This window comes from Mustela erminea, chromosome 19 (assembly GCF_009829155.1).
Source record: "Mustela erminea isolate mMusErm1 chromosome 19, mMusErm1.Pri, whole genome shotgun sequence".
In the NCBI taxonomy this organism is placed as follows: domain Eukaryota; kingdom Metazoa; phylum Chordata; class Mammalia; order Carnivora; family Mustelidae; genus Mustela; species Mustela erminea.
In genome coordinates, this window is record NC_045632.1 from 12,742,514 (window position 1) to 12,758,361 (window position 15,848).

General features: G+C 49.9%; 1 protein-coding gene across 1 annotated transcript; it reads left to right on the top strand.

The window, feature by feature from the left end:
- The first annotated feature begins 4,671 nt into the window (after positions 1–4,671).
- LOC116579391 (zinc finger protein 773-like) lies at positions 4,672–15,554 on the top strand. The gene is made up of 5 exons (XM_032324765.1): positions 4,672–5,025; positions 5,809–5,847; positions 7,726–7,852; positions 8,353–8,451; positions 14,370–15,554. Exons 1-5 carry the CDS (start codon positions 4,888–4,890, stop codon positions 15,464–15,466), a joined length of 1,500 nt encoding a protein of 499 aa, XP_032180656.1. The 5' UTR covers positions 4,672–4,887; the 3' UTR covers positions 15,467–15,554.
- Positions 15,555–15,848: the final 294 nt, after the last annotated feature.

A 15,848-nucleotide genomic window follows, 5' to 3' on the forward strand; every position in this document is an offset into this window, starting at 1 on the left:
TGCCCCTCTCCCCAGCCTTCATTGGCCCAGCATCGCGGAGAATCCTGGGTAATGTGGTTTCCTTCGCGACCACACTGGAGAGAGGCGTGTGCGCCGCCTCTGGAGCCACGTAGCTAGCGGAGTCTAGAAATTGCGTCTCCTGGAGGACTGGCGGGGCTGCTCTTTCCCTTAAAGGAGCCGTCCCCATATTTCCCATAAGGGCGAGCTGTAACACATTATAGAAATGCTTAGGGATATTATTTCAGGACTCTGCGCAGAGACTGCTCACCAGAAAATTAATTTCTCTCAGATTTTTACAGGTGGAAGCTAATAAATATTGTCATCAAGTAAACTCTTGTAGCCTGCAGCTCTGGAGTTAGTTTTGTGAGCTCAGCGTGGAGTGCGAGGAACCGGAAAGACTCCAGACACCCGACCAGGTGGACATGAAGAGGGATATTAAGCGCCGCTCAAGCACGTGGGCAGTGTTTGTGCCTCTGATCACCTCAGAAGTCATTCCTCCTGACTGTATAATCAGTGACTGTGTAGAACAGGGGTGCAGCCCCTTTTTACAAAATAATACTTCTTACTCTGTACATAGAGATGTATTCAATTCCTTGTAGGTATGTTACAAATGTCTGAAAGAAAGGCGATGTACCAAATGTCGTTTGGGAGTCAGGAGGGCAGTAAGAACAGTCTCTATGCAGAAAAAAGTGGCCACGAAATTAAATTTCTATACACAGTAAAAATGTCTCTTAAGAAGTTGTGACAGAGGTGCCAGTCGTTAAGCGTCTGCCTGCAGCTCAGGTCAGTATCCCAGGATCCTGGGATGGAGCCTCAGGCTCTCTGCTCAGCAGGAAGCCTGCTTCTCCCTCTCCCACTCCCTCTGCTTGTTCCCCTCTCTCTCTCTGTATCTTTCTCTGTCAAATAAATAAAAAATCTAAAAAAAAAAAAAAAAAGAATTTGTGACATAAGACTATTATTATATGAGGCCCCAAATGAGGAATGTAATGGAAAACAAACCCACAGAAAATAAAATTCTAAGCAAAATATTTAAGTTCAAGGAAGAGTGATCCCAGATGAAAAGTCTGCAATGAGAGAAGGAATCAAGATTGTGAGAGAGGTACATTTTTTTTTTTTACAAAATAGATGATCATTTATTTTGTAAATGCAAATATATCCCCCTATGGAATTAAAATGATGGAATTGATATGCAAATGTTGGAGTTTGGAGTGAAAAGTTGAGAAGGAATTCTTGAGACGTCATTGGTGCGGAAAGATGGTTAAAATTCAAGTATGGAGACAGAACCTGTGGGCAGAAGGAGCAGCACTGGGTTTATGAGGGGGTAACTGATTATGTACTCTAAAGTTGGGAGAGGGTTATGCATAGACCTAAGTCTCTAAGGAATTTGGAAGCAAGATTTCCAGGACCTTGACGGACTAATCCCTTGAAGGGCTAGATATCATTAAGAAAAGGTCATTTATTACTGCAGAGCAAAACCTTAGTCACAAGACCGTTCAGATGTATACAAGGGGATCATATGCTTGAAGGATGATTGCTAACATATATCTTTGGTGGGGTAGAGATAAAGGAAATTTCTAAAGGAATTTTTATGTATTAGGGCAGCACAAATATTTTTTTCCCTAAGGAAATTCAACCTCCCGAAGTGGGGCTTGAACTCAGAGCCCCAAAGTCAAGAGTCACACACTCTACCAGCTGAGCCAGCCAGACATTCCTGGCATTTTTGTATGCTAAACTAGACTTACAGGATCTTGGAGGTCAAGATAATATTAAGCTAAGATTGCCTTTTGCCCTCAGCAAAGTATTAACATCAAGGCAGTTGAGTTCCAAGAGGAAGGTCACCTGCCTATCTCAAAGACTTGTTAATGGGCTTTAAGTTGTAAGGAAATCTATTTTTTTCTTTTACCTTTGTTCTCAGCATCAGAATTCCCAAGCATTCCTTCAGACAACATCCACGGAGAGAAGGCTAGTTGTTTAAAGTTCTAAATCCCTTATATTTCTAAATGGGAAGTAAATGTATTTGTAACTCTGTTTACCTTAAAAATAGAGGCTGCCAGTTATTTTACCAGCAAGAAATGGGTTTATTTGGAAAAAGAGAATTGCAATCCAGGACAAACAGGCTGCAGCAAAACCATAGGCAAGACTGGGGAACAAAGGACAGACAGAATTTTTTTTTAAAGATTTTTTTTTTTTGACAGAGAGAGAGATCACAAGAAGGCAGAAAGACGGGGGGGGGGAGCCAACTTCCTGCTGAGCAGAGAGCCTGATGTGGGGCTCCATCCCAGGACCCCGAGGTCATGACCTGAGCCAAAGGCAGAGGCTTAACCCACTGAGCCACTCAGGCACCCATGGACAGAATTTTTCAAGGAGAAGCAAGGGAACTTGGGAAGGCTGTTATGAACTACACATCCATTGAAGTAAAGAGGGAGTTCAAAGTGTGGTTGTTTTGCATGGGCTGAGCTATTGTCTGGGGTGGGAGGTGAGGAAAACATTTCTTCCTATGGCTGGAGTGTTAGGGTCCGTGATCAAAGGAGTGAGACTGATACAAAGCGAAGGTCAAGCAAAGCTTTATTTTGAGCCAAGCATCTTGAATCAAACCATTTGGGGCCGCCTCTTACAGAGAGAGCGAGCGACTCCCAGCCTCACAGAATAACTTTTATAGAGCAAAGGCCATGTGGTTGAGCCTGGCCACACACAGGTGGCCAATGAGATTGTAACACACAGAGAAAGCTGCACAGTCATGCTAGGTCACACATGGGTGGCCAATTGAATTACAATTCACCCCATAGTAGCTATTTGAACTAGCCTATCACCTTGGTCAGAATTGGTGCCCTAGTTTGGCGCCCAAAAGGCAGGGCCCACACTCTGTGGTAGCTAGGGAGACGGTATGCACGCTCCACTGACTGGATGTTTACCTGGCCCGACTCAACCCTGCATTCGGACTCTTATCTCCACCTGACCTGACCCGCCGTTGTATTTGGGCTCTCTTATCAGGGACTGGTCGACCACATTTTACTGGTTTCTGGGACTTGGTTCTAAGTAAATTCCTCAGGGAGAAGGCAGGGTTAGTTTAAGTTTTACAGCATAAACAACAAAATGGCTGTTCAACCTAGATGGACCCAATCTGGCTAAGTAGGCCCTTAAAGGATTAGTAGAGTAGTATCAATAGGCAAGGTACTGCTCAGGTAAGACCAAGTCCATCTCTTCCTGGTGGGTCTGCAATTAACTACAAGTGGGTGGGAGTGAGAACTCCCTTGCAGAAACCTCCTGACTCCATTTTAGTGAAGTTTCCCGTTACTAATTTTCACAGCTCAAATGTATTACATACATATTTGTGAATTTTAGCTTAAATACAATAAATAGAATCAGAATGTATACTTGTCAGACCAGAAGAGGAAAAATTTGGAGTATATTTTGTTGACCAAGAAAGAATTCACTGCCAAGTAAAGCGTACGGACTCTTGCTTGGGCAATTAGAATTGCAATTTGGAGACAGAGATTCAGGTAGAAACCTTGATAGTGCTCTGAGGAAGACAAAGAAGGGGGCAGAGTTATAAAGATCAAAGTTCAAGAGTTCGGTTCCCATTTTTCTATCATATACCTGACATCCCGGATCAGCTTTGCTGTGCGTCAGGTGGACACTTGGGTTAGGTTTCACCCTAACCCATGCTTTGTCGAAGCCTGAACTAAATAACTAAATAACTAACGCCACTGTCATGTCATGTTCTCAACTCCAATGCTGACTCCTCACCTCCTTTCCAGAGTACTTTCGCTAGTACTTAACAAGTACTTCCAGGGAATTTCAGGAAGGAGTTAATGCTACATCATCATTGGTGCTCATGAGTCATTCCAAGGCAGTGATGAATTTAGTCACTGCTCAGCCCACAGATAAAAGGGACAGAAGATTTTGGGGAAATGAAGATGGACAGGAAAGAAATGGATCCAGTGGCAAGGGAGGTGCTAGGAGAGCACATGCTAAAGTGGTGGCATTTCTTTTACCAACTCTTCCCGGGGTCAGTAATAGTCCAGCTATAGTCCGCTCTGCCTGCAAGGGTTTGCTTTGTACGTGGAGACGAAAGGGCAGTGGGAACACAGAATAGAAAGGGATGAAGAAGGAAAACCTGGGACTGAGAGCGTGTTGGCTTGTGGTTTTGAGGCCCATTGTCCTACTTGAACACCCACGTTGGGCCCTTAAAAAGGGGAAGGGCACAGATGTGCGGGGTGAAGCAAGAAGGCGAATGCTTGGGATGAACATCTGTCTCCCCGCCTACGTTCAGAACTGCGTTGCTTTTCTAGTCCATCAGGCCTTGCTTCACCACGGCTGTCTCTGACACTGGGCATCGCCTTGCAAGGGAAATTTGGTAACCTACAACTGGTTCAGTACAAGGAACCCCTTTGTTGTGGTTTTCAAGACCCTCTTAAAGTCCTTCAGGAGAAGGAGAGACGGTAGTAGCACTAGCTCCGCAGGGAAACCGGAATCCAGGGACATCTACATGTAGGACAGTCTCTGGAGGAGAGTATGGGACAGCTCTTGACCCGGGTCTCTACCGCCCCATGTCTCTGCCAGTTCGCCCCCTTCTGTCACGTTGGGCTCTGTGAAAACTACATTACCCGAAAGTCGCTGCGCCCCGCGCCGCCCGCGCTCAGCCAATGAAAGCGGTCGTTCCCCACGGCGGAACGCGCTGGGCGGGACTTCTGGCGCGACCGCAGGGGCGGGCGTTTTGGGGTACTTGGGGGCCGTTCTCTCTGATCAGAGGTTCGGGGAGGCTACCAGGGGCTGGGGTGGCGGGAGCCGGGAGCCGCGAGAGGAGGCTGGTCTGAGGTACGGCAGCGGCGAGGGATCGGGGTCGCGCGGGCTGGTCCTCCTCCCGGTGTTCGCCCACAGAGTCTGATGGCAGCGGCCGCGCGGAGGGACCTGGCTCAGGTAGGCGCTGACACCGGACTCGCCCCGCGCAAGCTGAGCCCCGAGGGAGCGGCCCCCCGGGTCCGGGACGGTGAGGCGCTCGTGTCCGCGGCCGCATTTCTGTCGGTCAGTATGATGGGGCGTGGGGAGGTTACGGGGCCCGAGCTAGAGTCTTAAAGCTGGGGACTCCCGCGTGTCCTCGGAACAACCTGAGAGGGGGTGGTAACGGTGGAAAGGCAGCCCGAGCGGCCGGGCCTTCGTTCCGAGGGCGCTGATGGCCACGGAGGGTTGTGAACAGAGGAATGACCCATCTGTTGCTCAAAGTTTTCAGAGGCTTTTTGGGGAACACAGGGATGGGGTAAGGAGGGTGGAGGAAGCCCATACAACGGACTGCTGGAGAGCTGTGACCCGGACTGGACCGTCCTGACGGCAGTGGAGGGCTGATAGATCTATCAGAGTAGGGAGCCCCTATGTGGGGCTCAGAATCATGACCTGAGCTGAAGGCTGACTGAGCCACACAGCTGCCCCTACCAGTTAATGTTTAAATAAACGCCTTCTTCATATAAATATCACATTCCTTTAGTTAAAAGTCATGTGCAAAACACATTGTCAATACCTGTCCGTTTATTTGCACTGAAAATATTGACAAAGATGTTAATTATGAGGACAATAAGAGTCACTACTTAGGAAAGAATTCAGTTCCAGTAATGGCCCCACAGGCTGGGCACCACTATTATTCCCATTTTATAGAAGACAACACTGAGGCACTCGGGGGTCGAATGTTTATCCTAAGTTACACAGCTGGTAATGGGCATCCCTGAGGACGAAGCCCGGATGATGTGATGGGCTTGGGTGGGCGTTTGTGGCCCAACACTGTTGCCTGCTTCTCATGGCTTTGCTTTTCTGTAGGTTCCTGTTGCTGCAGATTTGCTTCCAAACCATGCAGAGGTAAGTAGGGGGTATCCCAAATCCTCATCCTGTTTAGTTCCCACCTGTGTGGGGTGCAGGATTCTGTGACTCTTTGCCTGCCCTTGTCCCTACTCTTCCATCCCTGATCCCTGGAAGATGATCACCTAAGGTCAGGGGCCTGAGTCCAGACCAGAAATTACAGGGATTGGTTCCCACTTCTGGCAACCAGTGGCATGACATTTGTAAGACCTTACGTTCATGGTGATGAATGTTAGAAAATGCTGGAGGTGAGGCTGGGCCGGGAATGCTCATACAAACTTAGGTCCATCATGTCTGGCGGAAATAGTAGGAGACAGAAATAAGACCTGATGGAAGCCAGGAGCTAGGCCTCTCTTCTGGAGTGGTGGGAGCCAGGGAAGGTTTGGAGCAGAAGGGGGAAGTGACAGATCCAGACTTAATGAGCTGCTCCCGCTGCAGAGCAGAGAGCAAACTGGGGGGCGGAGGTGGCTGTGGTTGTCCGAATGAGTGTTATTGGTGGCTGTGGAGGTGGGATGTGGGGGAATCTGTGTCTGTTTTTTCAGTAGGTGCGAGCAGACTCTTTGATGTGGAGGGTGGGAGAGAGAAGTGGAAGGAGCAGTGACTCGGAGATGTTTGGCCGTAGTAGCTAGAAGCAGGCAAGTACCACCATGTCAGAGTTGGTGGTAAGAGTCATTTTCCGTGGGAATATTAGGAGTCAGGTTGGGGCTGTGTTGAACTGATGCTTCAGAGACACACAGTGCATGTGTCGAGTGGGCATCTGGACATGAGTGTGGAGTTGAGGTGAAGAGGTCAGATTGGAAACACCCAGAGTACAGATAGTGTGTGGACCGGGACGGAGCCAGGGGTCAGATTTGGTGGAGCATCTTCAGGTGACAAGGAGGAGAGTGTGGGGCCAAGGACTGAGTCTCTTGCTGGGCACCTGCATTGGGGTAGTGGGCTTCACAAAGACCCATGAGGGAGAATAGTGTCCCTATGGTCAGGGTGTAGGCATGAAGAGGGTCTGACAGGGCCAACAGACATGAGATAGATACAGAGACAAAGCAGCGGGGTGACAGTGAGGCTGGTGCCACTGCTTATTCATTCAGCTCTGGGATTCCCAGGCTCTTGTTCTGACTCTTGCTGGGACCAGGGGATTAGCTCAAGAGAAAAATGGGATTTTTTGGGACAATTGTAGGCCTCCCTGGAGAGACAAGTGGGCTTGGGCTTCGAATAAGCATCAGAGGAAACTGACAGGTGAGGGGACACCTTTGCAACACAGAAGTGGAAGAGGTCCAAGGGTGTCTGTGTAGTTCCTGGTGGCTGAGGATGAAGCAAGGATATGGGCCTGGCAGGAAAGCCTTGAAAGCAGGCTGAGGGGTTGCCTCTGGCAGTCAGGGTCATTGGAATTCCGGGACAGAATGGGATTCTGATTACATTTTCCAGGCACCCTCTGGATGGCATGTGCCACACTAGCATGTGGTGAGGCCAGGGAGATGCAGGATGTGGGTTGGGAGTGCTGGTGGCAGTGAAGGGAGGTGTGGTACAGCAATGTGCATGTTGGGTGGGAGTGTAAACTGATGGCTCCAGGCTCTTGTACTGGGAGCTAAAGGGAGAACAGTGGCCCAAAGTTAGATGTGTTTGGACAGCACAGTCTAGGAGACCGCAGGTCAGTTGTCTGGCAGGCCCAGAGCTCAGATGGCATTTACCTGCGCACCTTCTGTTGCTGAGGGCTGAACACAGGGCCTCTTGGGACAGTGGGGAGCAAGCAGCCATCAGTTGCCCCAGGGCTTGATATCTCCTCTAAGGTGGGGACCTCTGGAGGAGGGTGGACACTTGTGAGGGTGCCTAGAGTCCTGGGAAAGGAAGCCACACATCAGCTCAACTTTCCTGTCTTGACAGGATCACGTGACCTTTGAGGATGTGGCTGTCCACTTCTCTTGGGAGGAGTGGGGGCTCCTTGATGAAGCCCAGAGACTCCTGTACCGTGATGTGATGCTGGAGAACTTTGCACTGATGGCCTCTCTGGGTAAGGTCCTTACAACCATTGCAGTGTCCTGGGCTGGGCTCTGCTCTTCCCCTTTCCCTTGGGGGCAGGTCTCGCCTTCCCAGGGCCGGACCATGGGCATTTCTTCCTGCCCTGTGCACGGGAGTAGGTGCTGTGATAGCCTGGGCTGCGTGCACCACCCCTTCTCTCTTGAGCAGCCTCAGTACTTGCTGCCCCAAAGCCGAATTTGGATTTGGGGATTAGGAGTCTTGCCATCAGCCTAACAGATTACAGCCTATTGGCCTCCCTGTGGCCTGGGGATGCCGTAAAGATCCCCAGCAGCTCCATGCCCTAGGCTCTGCTCTCCTCTGGCTGACATACGGGCAGTGCCTGTCCCAGCAGTTGAGGCGCCGACTTGGCAACTGCCTCCCTGTGTTGTTTCGCAAGAGTCTCCTCCACTTTCTCCTGTAATATTTAGTTTTCTTTCCTGTGGGCTGCCATGGGGTGGTCACTTTTACCTGCCTGTGTTCTCTCTCCCCCAGGACTTGCATCTTCCAGCACTCATGCAATCACCCAGTTGGAGTGGTGGAGAGAACCCTTTGTGCCTCCCTGTGCAGTCCTGACTGCAGCCACGCCGAGAGGTACTTGGAGGGTGGAGCTGGGCAGGTGTGAACCTGGGGTTGGGCTCAGGACACACCAGGAACCCTTCTGCTGGGCCCTGATGATTTGGTGCCAAGGCACGGTCCATGGCTAATTTCCGTCTTTTCTCAGTTGCACACTTACTATGTCTACTCTGATTTCTGACCCAGGGCTGTCCCCCACCTCTCTAGCCTTCCTACTGCTCCCTCTGCAATGCTTCCCAACAGTGGCCTTCCTTTGTATTCTTTGTGAGATTGTCAGTCAGGCACGGCCACAAGAGGAGACACAGGAGCAGCTCAGGAGAAACAAAGCTTATTCTGCTCAGCAGGTCTAGAGAGACAGTCATGACATGCTGGGGGTGAGTGTGGGGAGTGGTTTCCAGGGGAGGGAGCACCCAGGGAGTGGGCTCAGGCAGGCAGGGGGAAGCGGAGAGTGAGTGAGGACCTATGAGCATGTGCCTTTCCTGGGGGTCTGGGCTTGGGGGATACACAAGATTTGGTGTGAGTGGATTTCATTTGGAACATTTGAGTGTCCCTAGGTCACAGGAGGGAGCAAGAAGGGGGACTGTGACAGGAACCAGCCTTATCACTTGGTTAAGCTGGTCACCTGGGTGGGGTGCTCACAGCCTGTTTGTGGGGATGTTGAGGCAACAGGAAAATACGAAATTTAAAAGGTTACAATACAACGAATGCTGTGATGTCTCAACATCATTACCAGTACTAACGGTGATGGCTACTGCTTGCCACCTGGGTTGTAGGGACGTTAAAGGTGACTAGAATAGCTAGGTCTACCCATCAAAGGCAAACTTTGACGTAGGTGACAACTGAGAGGAGTGCTAGTAGGCCTATGATGAGGGTTTGAAACCCGGGCCACGGGCAGGCCTGCGCTTAGTGGGGAGAAAGCCAAGGGAACAGCTCATGTACCTCTTGGTTTAAGGGAATCTACTGGAAGATTTTGGTATATTATGAAAGATTTTTTACTTCTTGGCCTAATTTTCATAGCTTTGCTTCTGTCTGGAATTACTCATTTATATACAGCAGGAGGTACCCCGAATAGCTCCAACACTCCTTTCCTGGCTAGTAAACAGTTAAGCCAGTCTGTTACCCATGACCATCTGGGCTTAGAGATTTGCGTGCTTGTTGCATAAGGGACAATATTTAGCAGCCTTTGTCCATGGTCTTGAGCGGGCTGCCAAGAGGTGCTGGTTGGCAGTCATGATGTGAAGTCGTCGGACACAAAGCCTGCTCTACTGGGGTCAGCTCTGGTGTTCTGTGGTATGGTGGGTCCTGATAAGATGGGAATAAAAATTGCCTGTTTTGCCTGGTGTGATAGCCAAGGGGAAGAACCTGGCAGATAAAGAACCATGGGGCCCCTCAGGGTACCCGCTGCTCGCTGGTGCTCACACTCACTGGGTGTCAGCAGGGGAGAGTATATAAAGCGCTATACCCATGAGTTTGGGCCTCAGTAGAACCCAGACGTGCTGTTACTGATTTACTGATTTGTTGGAAAGAGAGAGTGCGCGAGTGGCGGGAAGGGAGACAATCTTAGGCAGACTCTGCGCTGAGCCTGACACCAGGCTTGATTCCATGACTCCACGATCATGACCTGAGCCAAAACCAGAAGTCGGATGCTTAATGGACTGAGCCATCCAGGTGCCCCTCAGGTGCTGTTATTTACAGTATAATGTGCCCATGAGATAGTTAGCATGAAGAGGGCAAGGGACCTAACATGGGGAACTGTCAAGTGCAGCTGGCTCGGGGGCACAAGCAAGAAGTCCATGGGGGTGACTTGATTATAATTTGCAGCCATTTTGTTGGGAACAAAGGCAGGTGGTGTAAGCAGATAAGGTGCTTTGGGGGAACCCTGTCTGGGTCCTAACAGTACCGATTGTGGGCAGTAATTGGGCTGTTTAAATTACTCATGGATAGGGGCACCTGGGTGTCTCAGTGGGTTAAGTCTCTGCCTTCGGCTCAGGTCATGATCTCAGGGTCCTGGGATGGAGCCCTGCATCGCGGTGCGGGGGTGTGTCTGCTCAGCAGGGAGCCTGTTGCTCTCTTCTGCCTGCCTCTCTGCCTACTTGTGATCTCTCTCTGTCAAATAAATAAATAAAATCTTAAAAAATTACTCATGGACAACTCAGTAAATGTATGTTAGGTTCCTTGAAAGGTAGAGGTGAACAGGGGCTGTGACTGGTGGTAGGCACTGAATAAAATATGTTGCCCAGATCTGCCACAGCAAAGTTGTCACTGGGCACCCTTTGGATATCTTCAGTTAATTCAGTTATGTTAGGTATTAGAGCCTTGATGGGGAGAGCTTAAGCTTTGGGGTTTTGATAATCAACAGTTAAGTGGCACTGTTGGTAGAATCCTTGAAAACTGGTCAGATAGGATCACTGAAAGAAATTATGAGAATCATCACCCCTTCATTTAGTAGATCTTGAACAGCACTCTGAAGGCCAGCAGTCCCTTGTTTCAGGTAATACTGTGGTGTGTTTCCTACCTTCAGCAGCAGGGGCAGCCCCAGAGGTTTCCATTTGGTAATTCTGACTGGTAGCACCAGGGACCTTGGCTCATTCCAGCTTTGTTTGTGGCACCTCTGTCTATAGCAGGAAAACACAAAGCGTTAGGGGTTCCGGTGACAGGCATCCAATTAAGAAGGACCGTTGCGGGTGCCTGGGTGGCTCAGTGGGTTAAGCCGCTGCCTTCGGCTCAGGTCATGATCTCAGGGTCCTGGGATCGAGTCCCGCATCGGGCTCTCTGCTCAGCAGGGAGCCTGCTTCCCTCTCTCTCTCTCTGCCTGCCTCTCTGTCTACTGTGATCCCTCTCTGTCAAATAAATAAATAAAATCTTTAAAAAAAAAAAAAAAAAAAAAAAAGAAAGACCGTTGCAATGTTGACATTGAGTGCAGTTTCTTTGGCACGAGTGGTTTTACTGGCATTACCCAGTAATTGAGAGGGGCACCTCCTTTAAGTCTGAATGGGTTGCTTGGAATGTTGGTGACTTGGGCTCTTGTAGCCCATAAAGTTAGGAAATGTCTAAGAGTTCCAGGGAATTAGTTGAGTTGTATGTGGGTGATTGCCCTTGGGTTGTATGATGGGGCCTGAGGACTAGCTGAACCCTCACCAACTTGGCCTTGGCAGTTGCGGATTTTGGAGCTGGAAGCATCCTTGGGTGGTTCCAGAGTAGTGGCTCTCTGAGCCACCAGACCTGTGGGTAATAAAGGGTGAGGCTCCTCTAATAGTTCCTGTAGCTGTTGTAATTTGGGGATGGCTTGCCTAGTAGTTATTTCTTGGGGTCTCTCAGTTGTCCGTGAGTCCCCCAGAGGCAGTAGGGTTGTCAGCAAGTTGGGAAAGAAGGAGCAGACTAAGTAGCATAAGTTGGCGGGGGGGGGGGACTTGCACACGGGGAGGACCATGTGGTGAGACAGACTGTGTCCGGGGGAGCCCTCACGGCCCGTCAGGAAACCAGTTCCGTCCTGTGTGGTGTGAGACTTTCGGTGAGGTTAAGCAGCGCCGCCCTCTGTTGGGAAGGGCACCTGCAAGAACAACTCCTAGACTCTGACAAAGGGGCCTCCCCCGGATTGAAAACACACTCGGGATTTGTTCGGAGTACTGACAGACCCACCGAACTGTCCTCGTTTCTGCGGAGGAGCGTGAGGGCTTCCTTATGGTTCTGTTGCCTGTCTCCAGGCCGTGAAAATCCCAGTCGGTAAAGGCAGGGCTTCTGAACCCTGAGGCCTGGTAGAACTTTCAGATTCCTCACCTGAGTCTTTTCTAATCGCATCAAGAGTTGTGGTCTCTGTCATCCCTGTCCTGGCCTTTGGGATGTCCTCTATCCTCCTTGGGTGACTTCAGCCCAAAATGCCATGTGAGATTCAAACTTGTCGGGCCAGAGGATCTTTAGGTAAAGTATGTATCTTAGGCTCTTCAGTAACACCGGCAGCTGCCTCGTCTCTGTGGCTGCCTGTGAGCAGGAGCTGCAGGGCTGTACTAAGTGTTCCTGGTAACCAGGGAGTGCCTTTCCCCCATCTCTTTGCATGAAATCTTTCAAAGTAGTTTGGATTTCCAGTCTTCTGAAGTCACTTGTTTCAGTTTCTAATTCCTTGTGATCTGTGTTCTTGACCTGCTGGGTCTGGAAAGACATGGGGTGCTTCCTTCCTGTGGCCCATTTCTTAGGATAACCTCAGCTGGATTGGACTGTTGAGAAGAGCTGTGGTGGCCGGATGTTCTTTTTGGTCTCGGACCTTGGGAGCAGAGTTGGCAAGTTGATAGGCAGTGGCATGAAGCAGAACCCAGAAGGGTTTTGAAGGTGTTTACCTTTCTTGAATTATTGGCTAACTTCCTCTGGTTATTGAGAGGTGCTAGAATGAAATGCTGGGATCCTGGGCCATAAGAACTTGAGCTATTTATCTCCAGGGATGGGACCCATTGATGCCCGTGGGCTTGGGAGGCAGAGAGCCCCAGCAGTGACACACACAGTGCAGGGGTCACCAGCAGCACCGACCCTCTCAGGGTGCCATGGCAGACTTCCTGACTGAGATGCCACATCCCTGCTTAGGAATGAGGGGCAACATGGACTAGAATGGGAACACGAGAAACCTCCCAGTCCTGGTGCCACAAGTCCACAGGAGTTCTCTATCCTAAGGGCTACCCAGCCCTCCTCTGCTGACAGATCAGCTAATAGCCAACAACTGATATGCAGTGTTTCTTTGGTGGCCGCAAGGAGCTTACCCTTCCACGCTCACGCTTGATTCCAGTGGAGCCTTCATAATGTTTTTACCCAATGCTACCAGTCTGTCCCTTACAGGAGCACTAGGAGAATACTTCCTCTCCTCACCAGCACCTGTTGAGTCAGGGCTGGCCAGAAGTGAAGTCTCAGGGTATTTTAGGGGAATGAGCACCACGGTTTAGGGTGGAAAGCCTTGGCGGTGCCTGGGAGAGGCCACACAGAGCAGCCCAGAGCAGCACACAGGAAGGCCAGCACGACACCCAGCCTTTCCATACAGTAGACAGCCGGTTAGTAAGCCAAGCAGTTAAGGGGCATTTACTAAATCTTCCCTCACTTGTGAGTGACTGGCATCACAGACCATCCTGTTTGCTATGTAAATCATTTTGTATTCTCTTATGAAAATAGGAGCAGCCATGATAGGAGAGGTGCAGGAATAAAAGAATTTATTATACCCAAAGATCTTGGAGAGACAGTCACTGCATACTGAGAAGGGGGGGGTCACCTGGGAGGGAGTCCCAAGGGAACGGGCCCAGCCAGGCCGGGGGGATGTAGAGAGGACCTGTGCTGATCCCCCTCATGGGGAGGCAGGGTGGGCTGCACAAGAAAAGGAGTGAGGGGATTTCCCTGGTGCGTGTGAATGGGGCTAGGTCGCAGTCAAGGGGGAGGGTAGGAAGGAGGACTTGTGGCAGGGGCCCACATCATGCTAGTGTATGTGGTCGCAGTTCATGGCCTGTTTGTGGGGAGGTTGAGGCAGTAGAATATGCAGTTTTCAGGGTCGTAATACAGCTTTCAGAGAATGTGTCATGAGGTGTGTGCACATATCCTTAAGAGTTCCTGAACACCAGCTATTTGGTTGCATTTGATTGTCCTCTGGGCCTGCCCACACCCTCCTGCACTGTGTTCCCGTCAGCAGCCTTGCGGAAGGCCATTTGCAGAGAAGTGTGTTGGAGACCCAACCTCTCCTCCCTGAGTTGCACTCTGTCCTAGTGTCCTCGCTGCTCCTGAGGCTTCCCACCAACCCACGAACTTGCCAGGTCCGGTGCAGCACAGCGAGCCCTTCCTCACTCTGAACCTCGGGCCTGATTCTGCCAGCACCACGACAGACTGTTCTCTGGGTGTGTGAGACATCTGTAAGCACGCTGCGCCTTCCCACTGACACCTGCAGACACTCATCAGCATCTCTTTGCTTTCAGGTTGGCACCATAGAGCGGAAGCTGAGGAAGCCCCTCGGGAGCAGAGTGTTTATATAGAAGGGGTGCTCAGAGCAAAACTTCAACGCCAGAGGCTGCACTGTGGAGAGAAACCTCTGAGAACAGAAGAGAGTGTGGAGGGTGGAACGGACTTCCCAGTTAGTTCTGGTTTTCTCAACCATCAGGTGACCCGTGGTGGAGGGGAGCCACAAGGGAGCACCAAAAGTGGGGAGGCCTTTCACCCTGGGAAAAGGCATTACAAATGCAGCGAATGTGGGAAAGCCTTTGGTCAGAAATACTTACTTGTTCAGCACCAGAGACTACACACTGGAGAAAAGCCTTATGAATGCAGCGAATGTGGGAAATTATTTAGCCATAAATCAAACCTTTTTATACATCAAATAGTTCACACTGGAGAAAGGCCTTATGGGTGTAGTGAATGTGGGAAATCCTTTAGCCGCAATGCTGACCTCATTCAACACCAGAGGGTTCACACTGGAGAAAAGCCTTTTACATGCAGTGAATGTGGGAAAGCCTTCAGGCATAATTCCACACTTGTTCAGCATCATAGGATTCACACTGGAGTGAGGCCTTATGAGTGCAGTGAATGTGGGAAATTTTTTAGCTTTAACTCAAGCCTCATGAAACATCAGAGAGTTCACACTGGAGAAAGACCTTATAAGTGCAGTGAATGTGGGAAATTCTATAGCCACAAGTCAAGCCTTATTAATCACTGGAGAGTTCACACTGGAGAAAGGCCTTATGAGTGCAGTGAATGTGGGAAGTTTTTTAGCCAAAGCTCTAGCCTCATGCAACATCGGAAAGTTCACACTGGAGAAAAGCCTTTTAAGTGCAATGAATGTGGAAGATTCTTCAGCGAGAATTCTAGCCTTGTTAAACATCAGAGGGTTCACACTGGAGCAAGACCTTATGAGTGCAGGGAATGTGGGAAATTTTTTCGCCACAGCTCCAGCCTTGTTAAACATCGGAGGATTCACACTGGAGAAATGCCTTATGAGTGCAGCAATTGTGGGAAATCATTTAGCCAGCGTTTCAACCTCCTCCAACACCAGAAAGTTCATGGTGGAGAAAAGTCTTGAATACAGCTCATATGGACAAGCCTTTAACCAGAGGTCAGCTCTGATTCAGCAAGAGAAACTTTACAGTCCAGATAAGTCTAATGTATACAGTAAACGGGAAGAAAGTCTTCAGCCAAAGGCTTAACCTTGTTGAGCCCCAGAATGTTCAAACTGGAGAGAGACTTTAGGAGTGCAGTACACACACAGTCTCCTTGTCAACCTAACAAAACAGAGAGCAGCTCTGGAAGTAGCCCTTACGAGGGGGCCAGCAGCTGAACATTGTTCATCCAAATATCCTCACATACTGCCTCCTGAGAAGAGAATTCTCTGCCTGGAAGCTCCAGGGAGAGGGAGCCCTGTGTTCTTGGCTGTACTAGTCTGGATGGAGTGGCCGCCTCTATCA

Bases quoted from the DNA above. Each gene is read 5' to 3' on its own strand.
- LOC116579391 (XM_032324765.1), top strand. From the start codon at position 4,888: ATGGCAGCGGCCGCGCGGAGGGACCTGGCTCAGGTAGGCGCTGACACC. The intron at 5,848-7,725 runs GTAAGTAGGGGG...CTGTCTTGACAG, and splicing joins TGCTTCCAAACCATGCAGAG to GATCACGTGACCTTTGAGGA. The intron at 7,853-8,352 runs GTAAGGTCCTTA...TCTCTCCCCCAG, and splicing joins TGCACTGATGGCCTCTCTGG to GACTTGCATCTTCCAGCACT.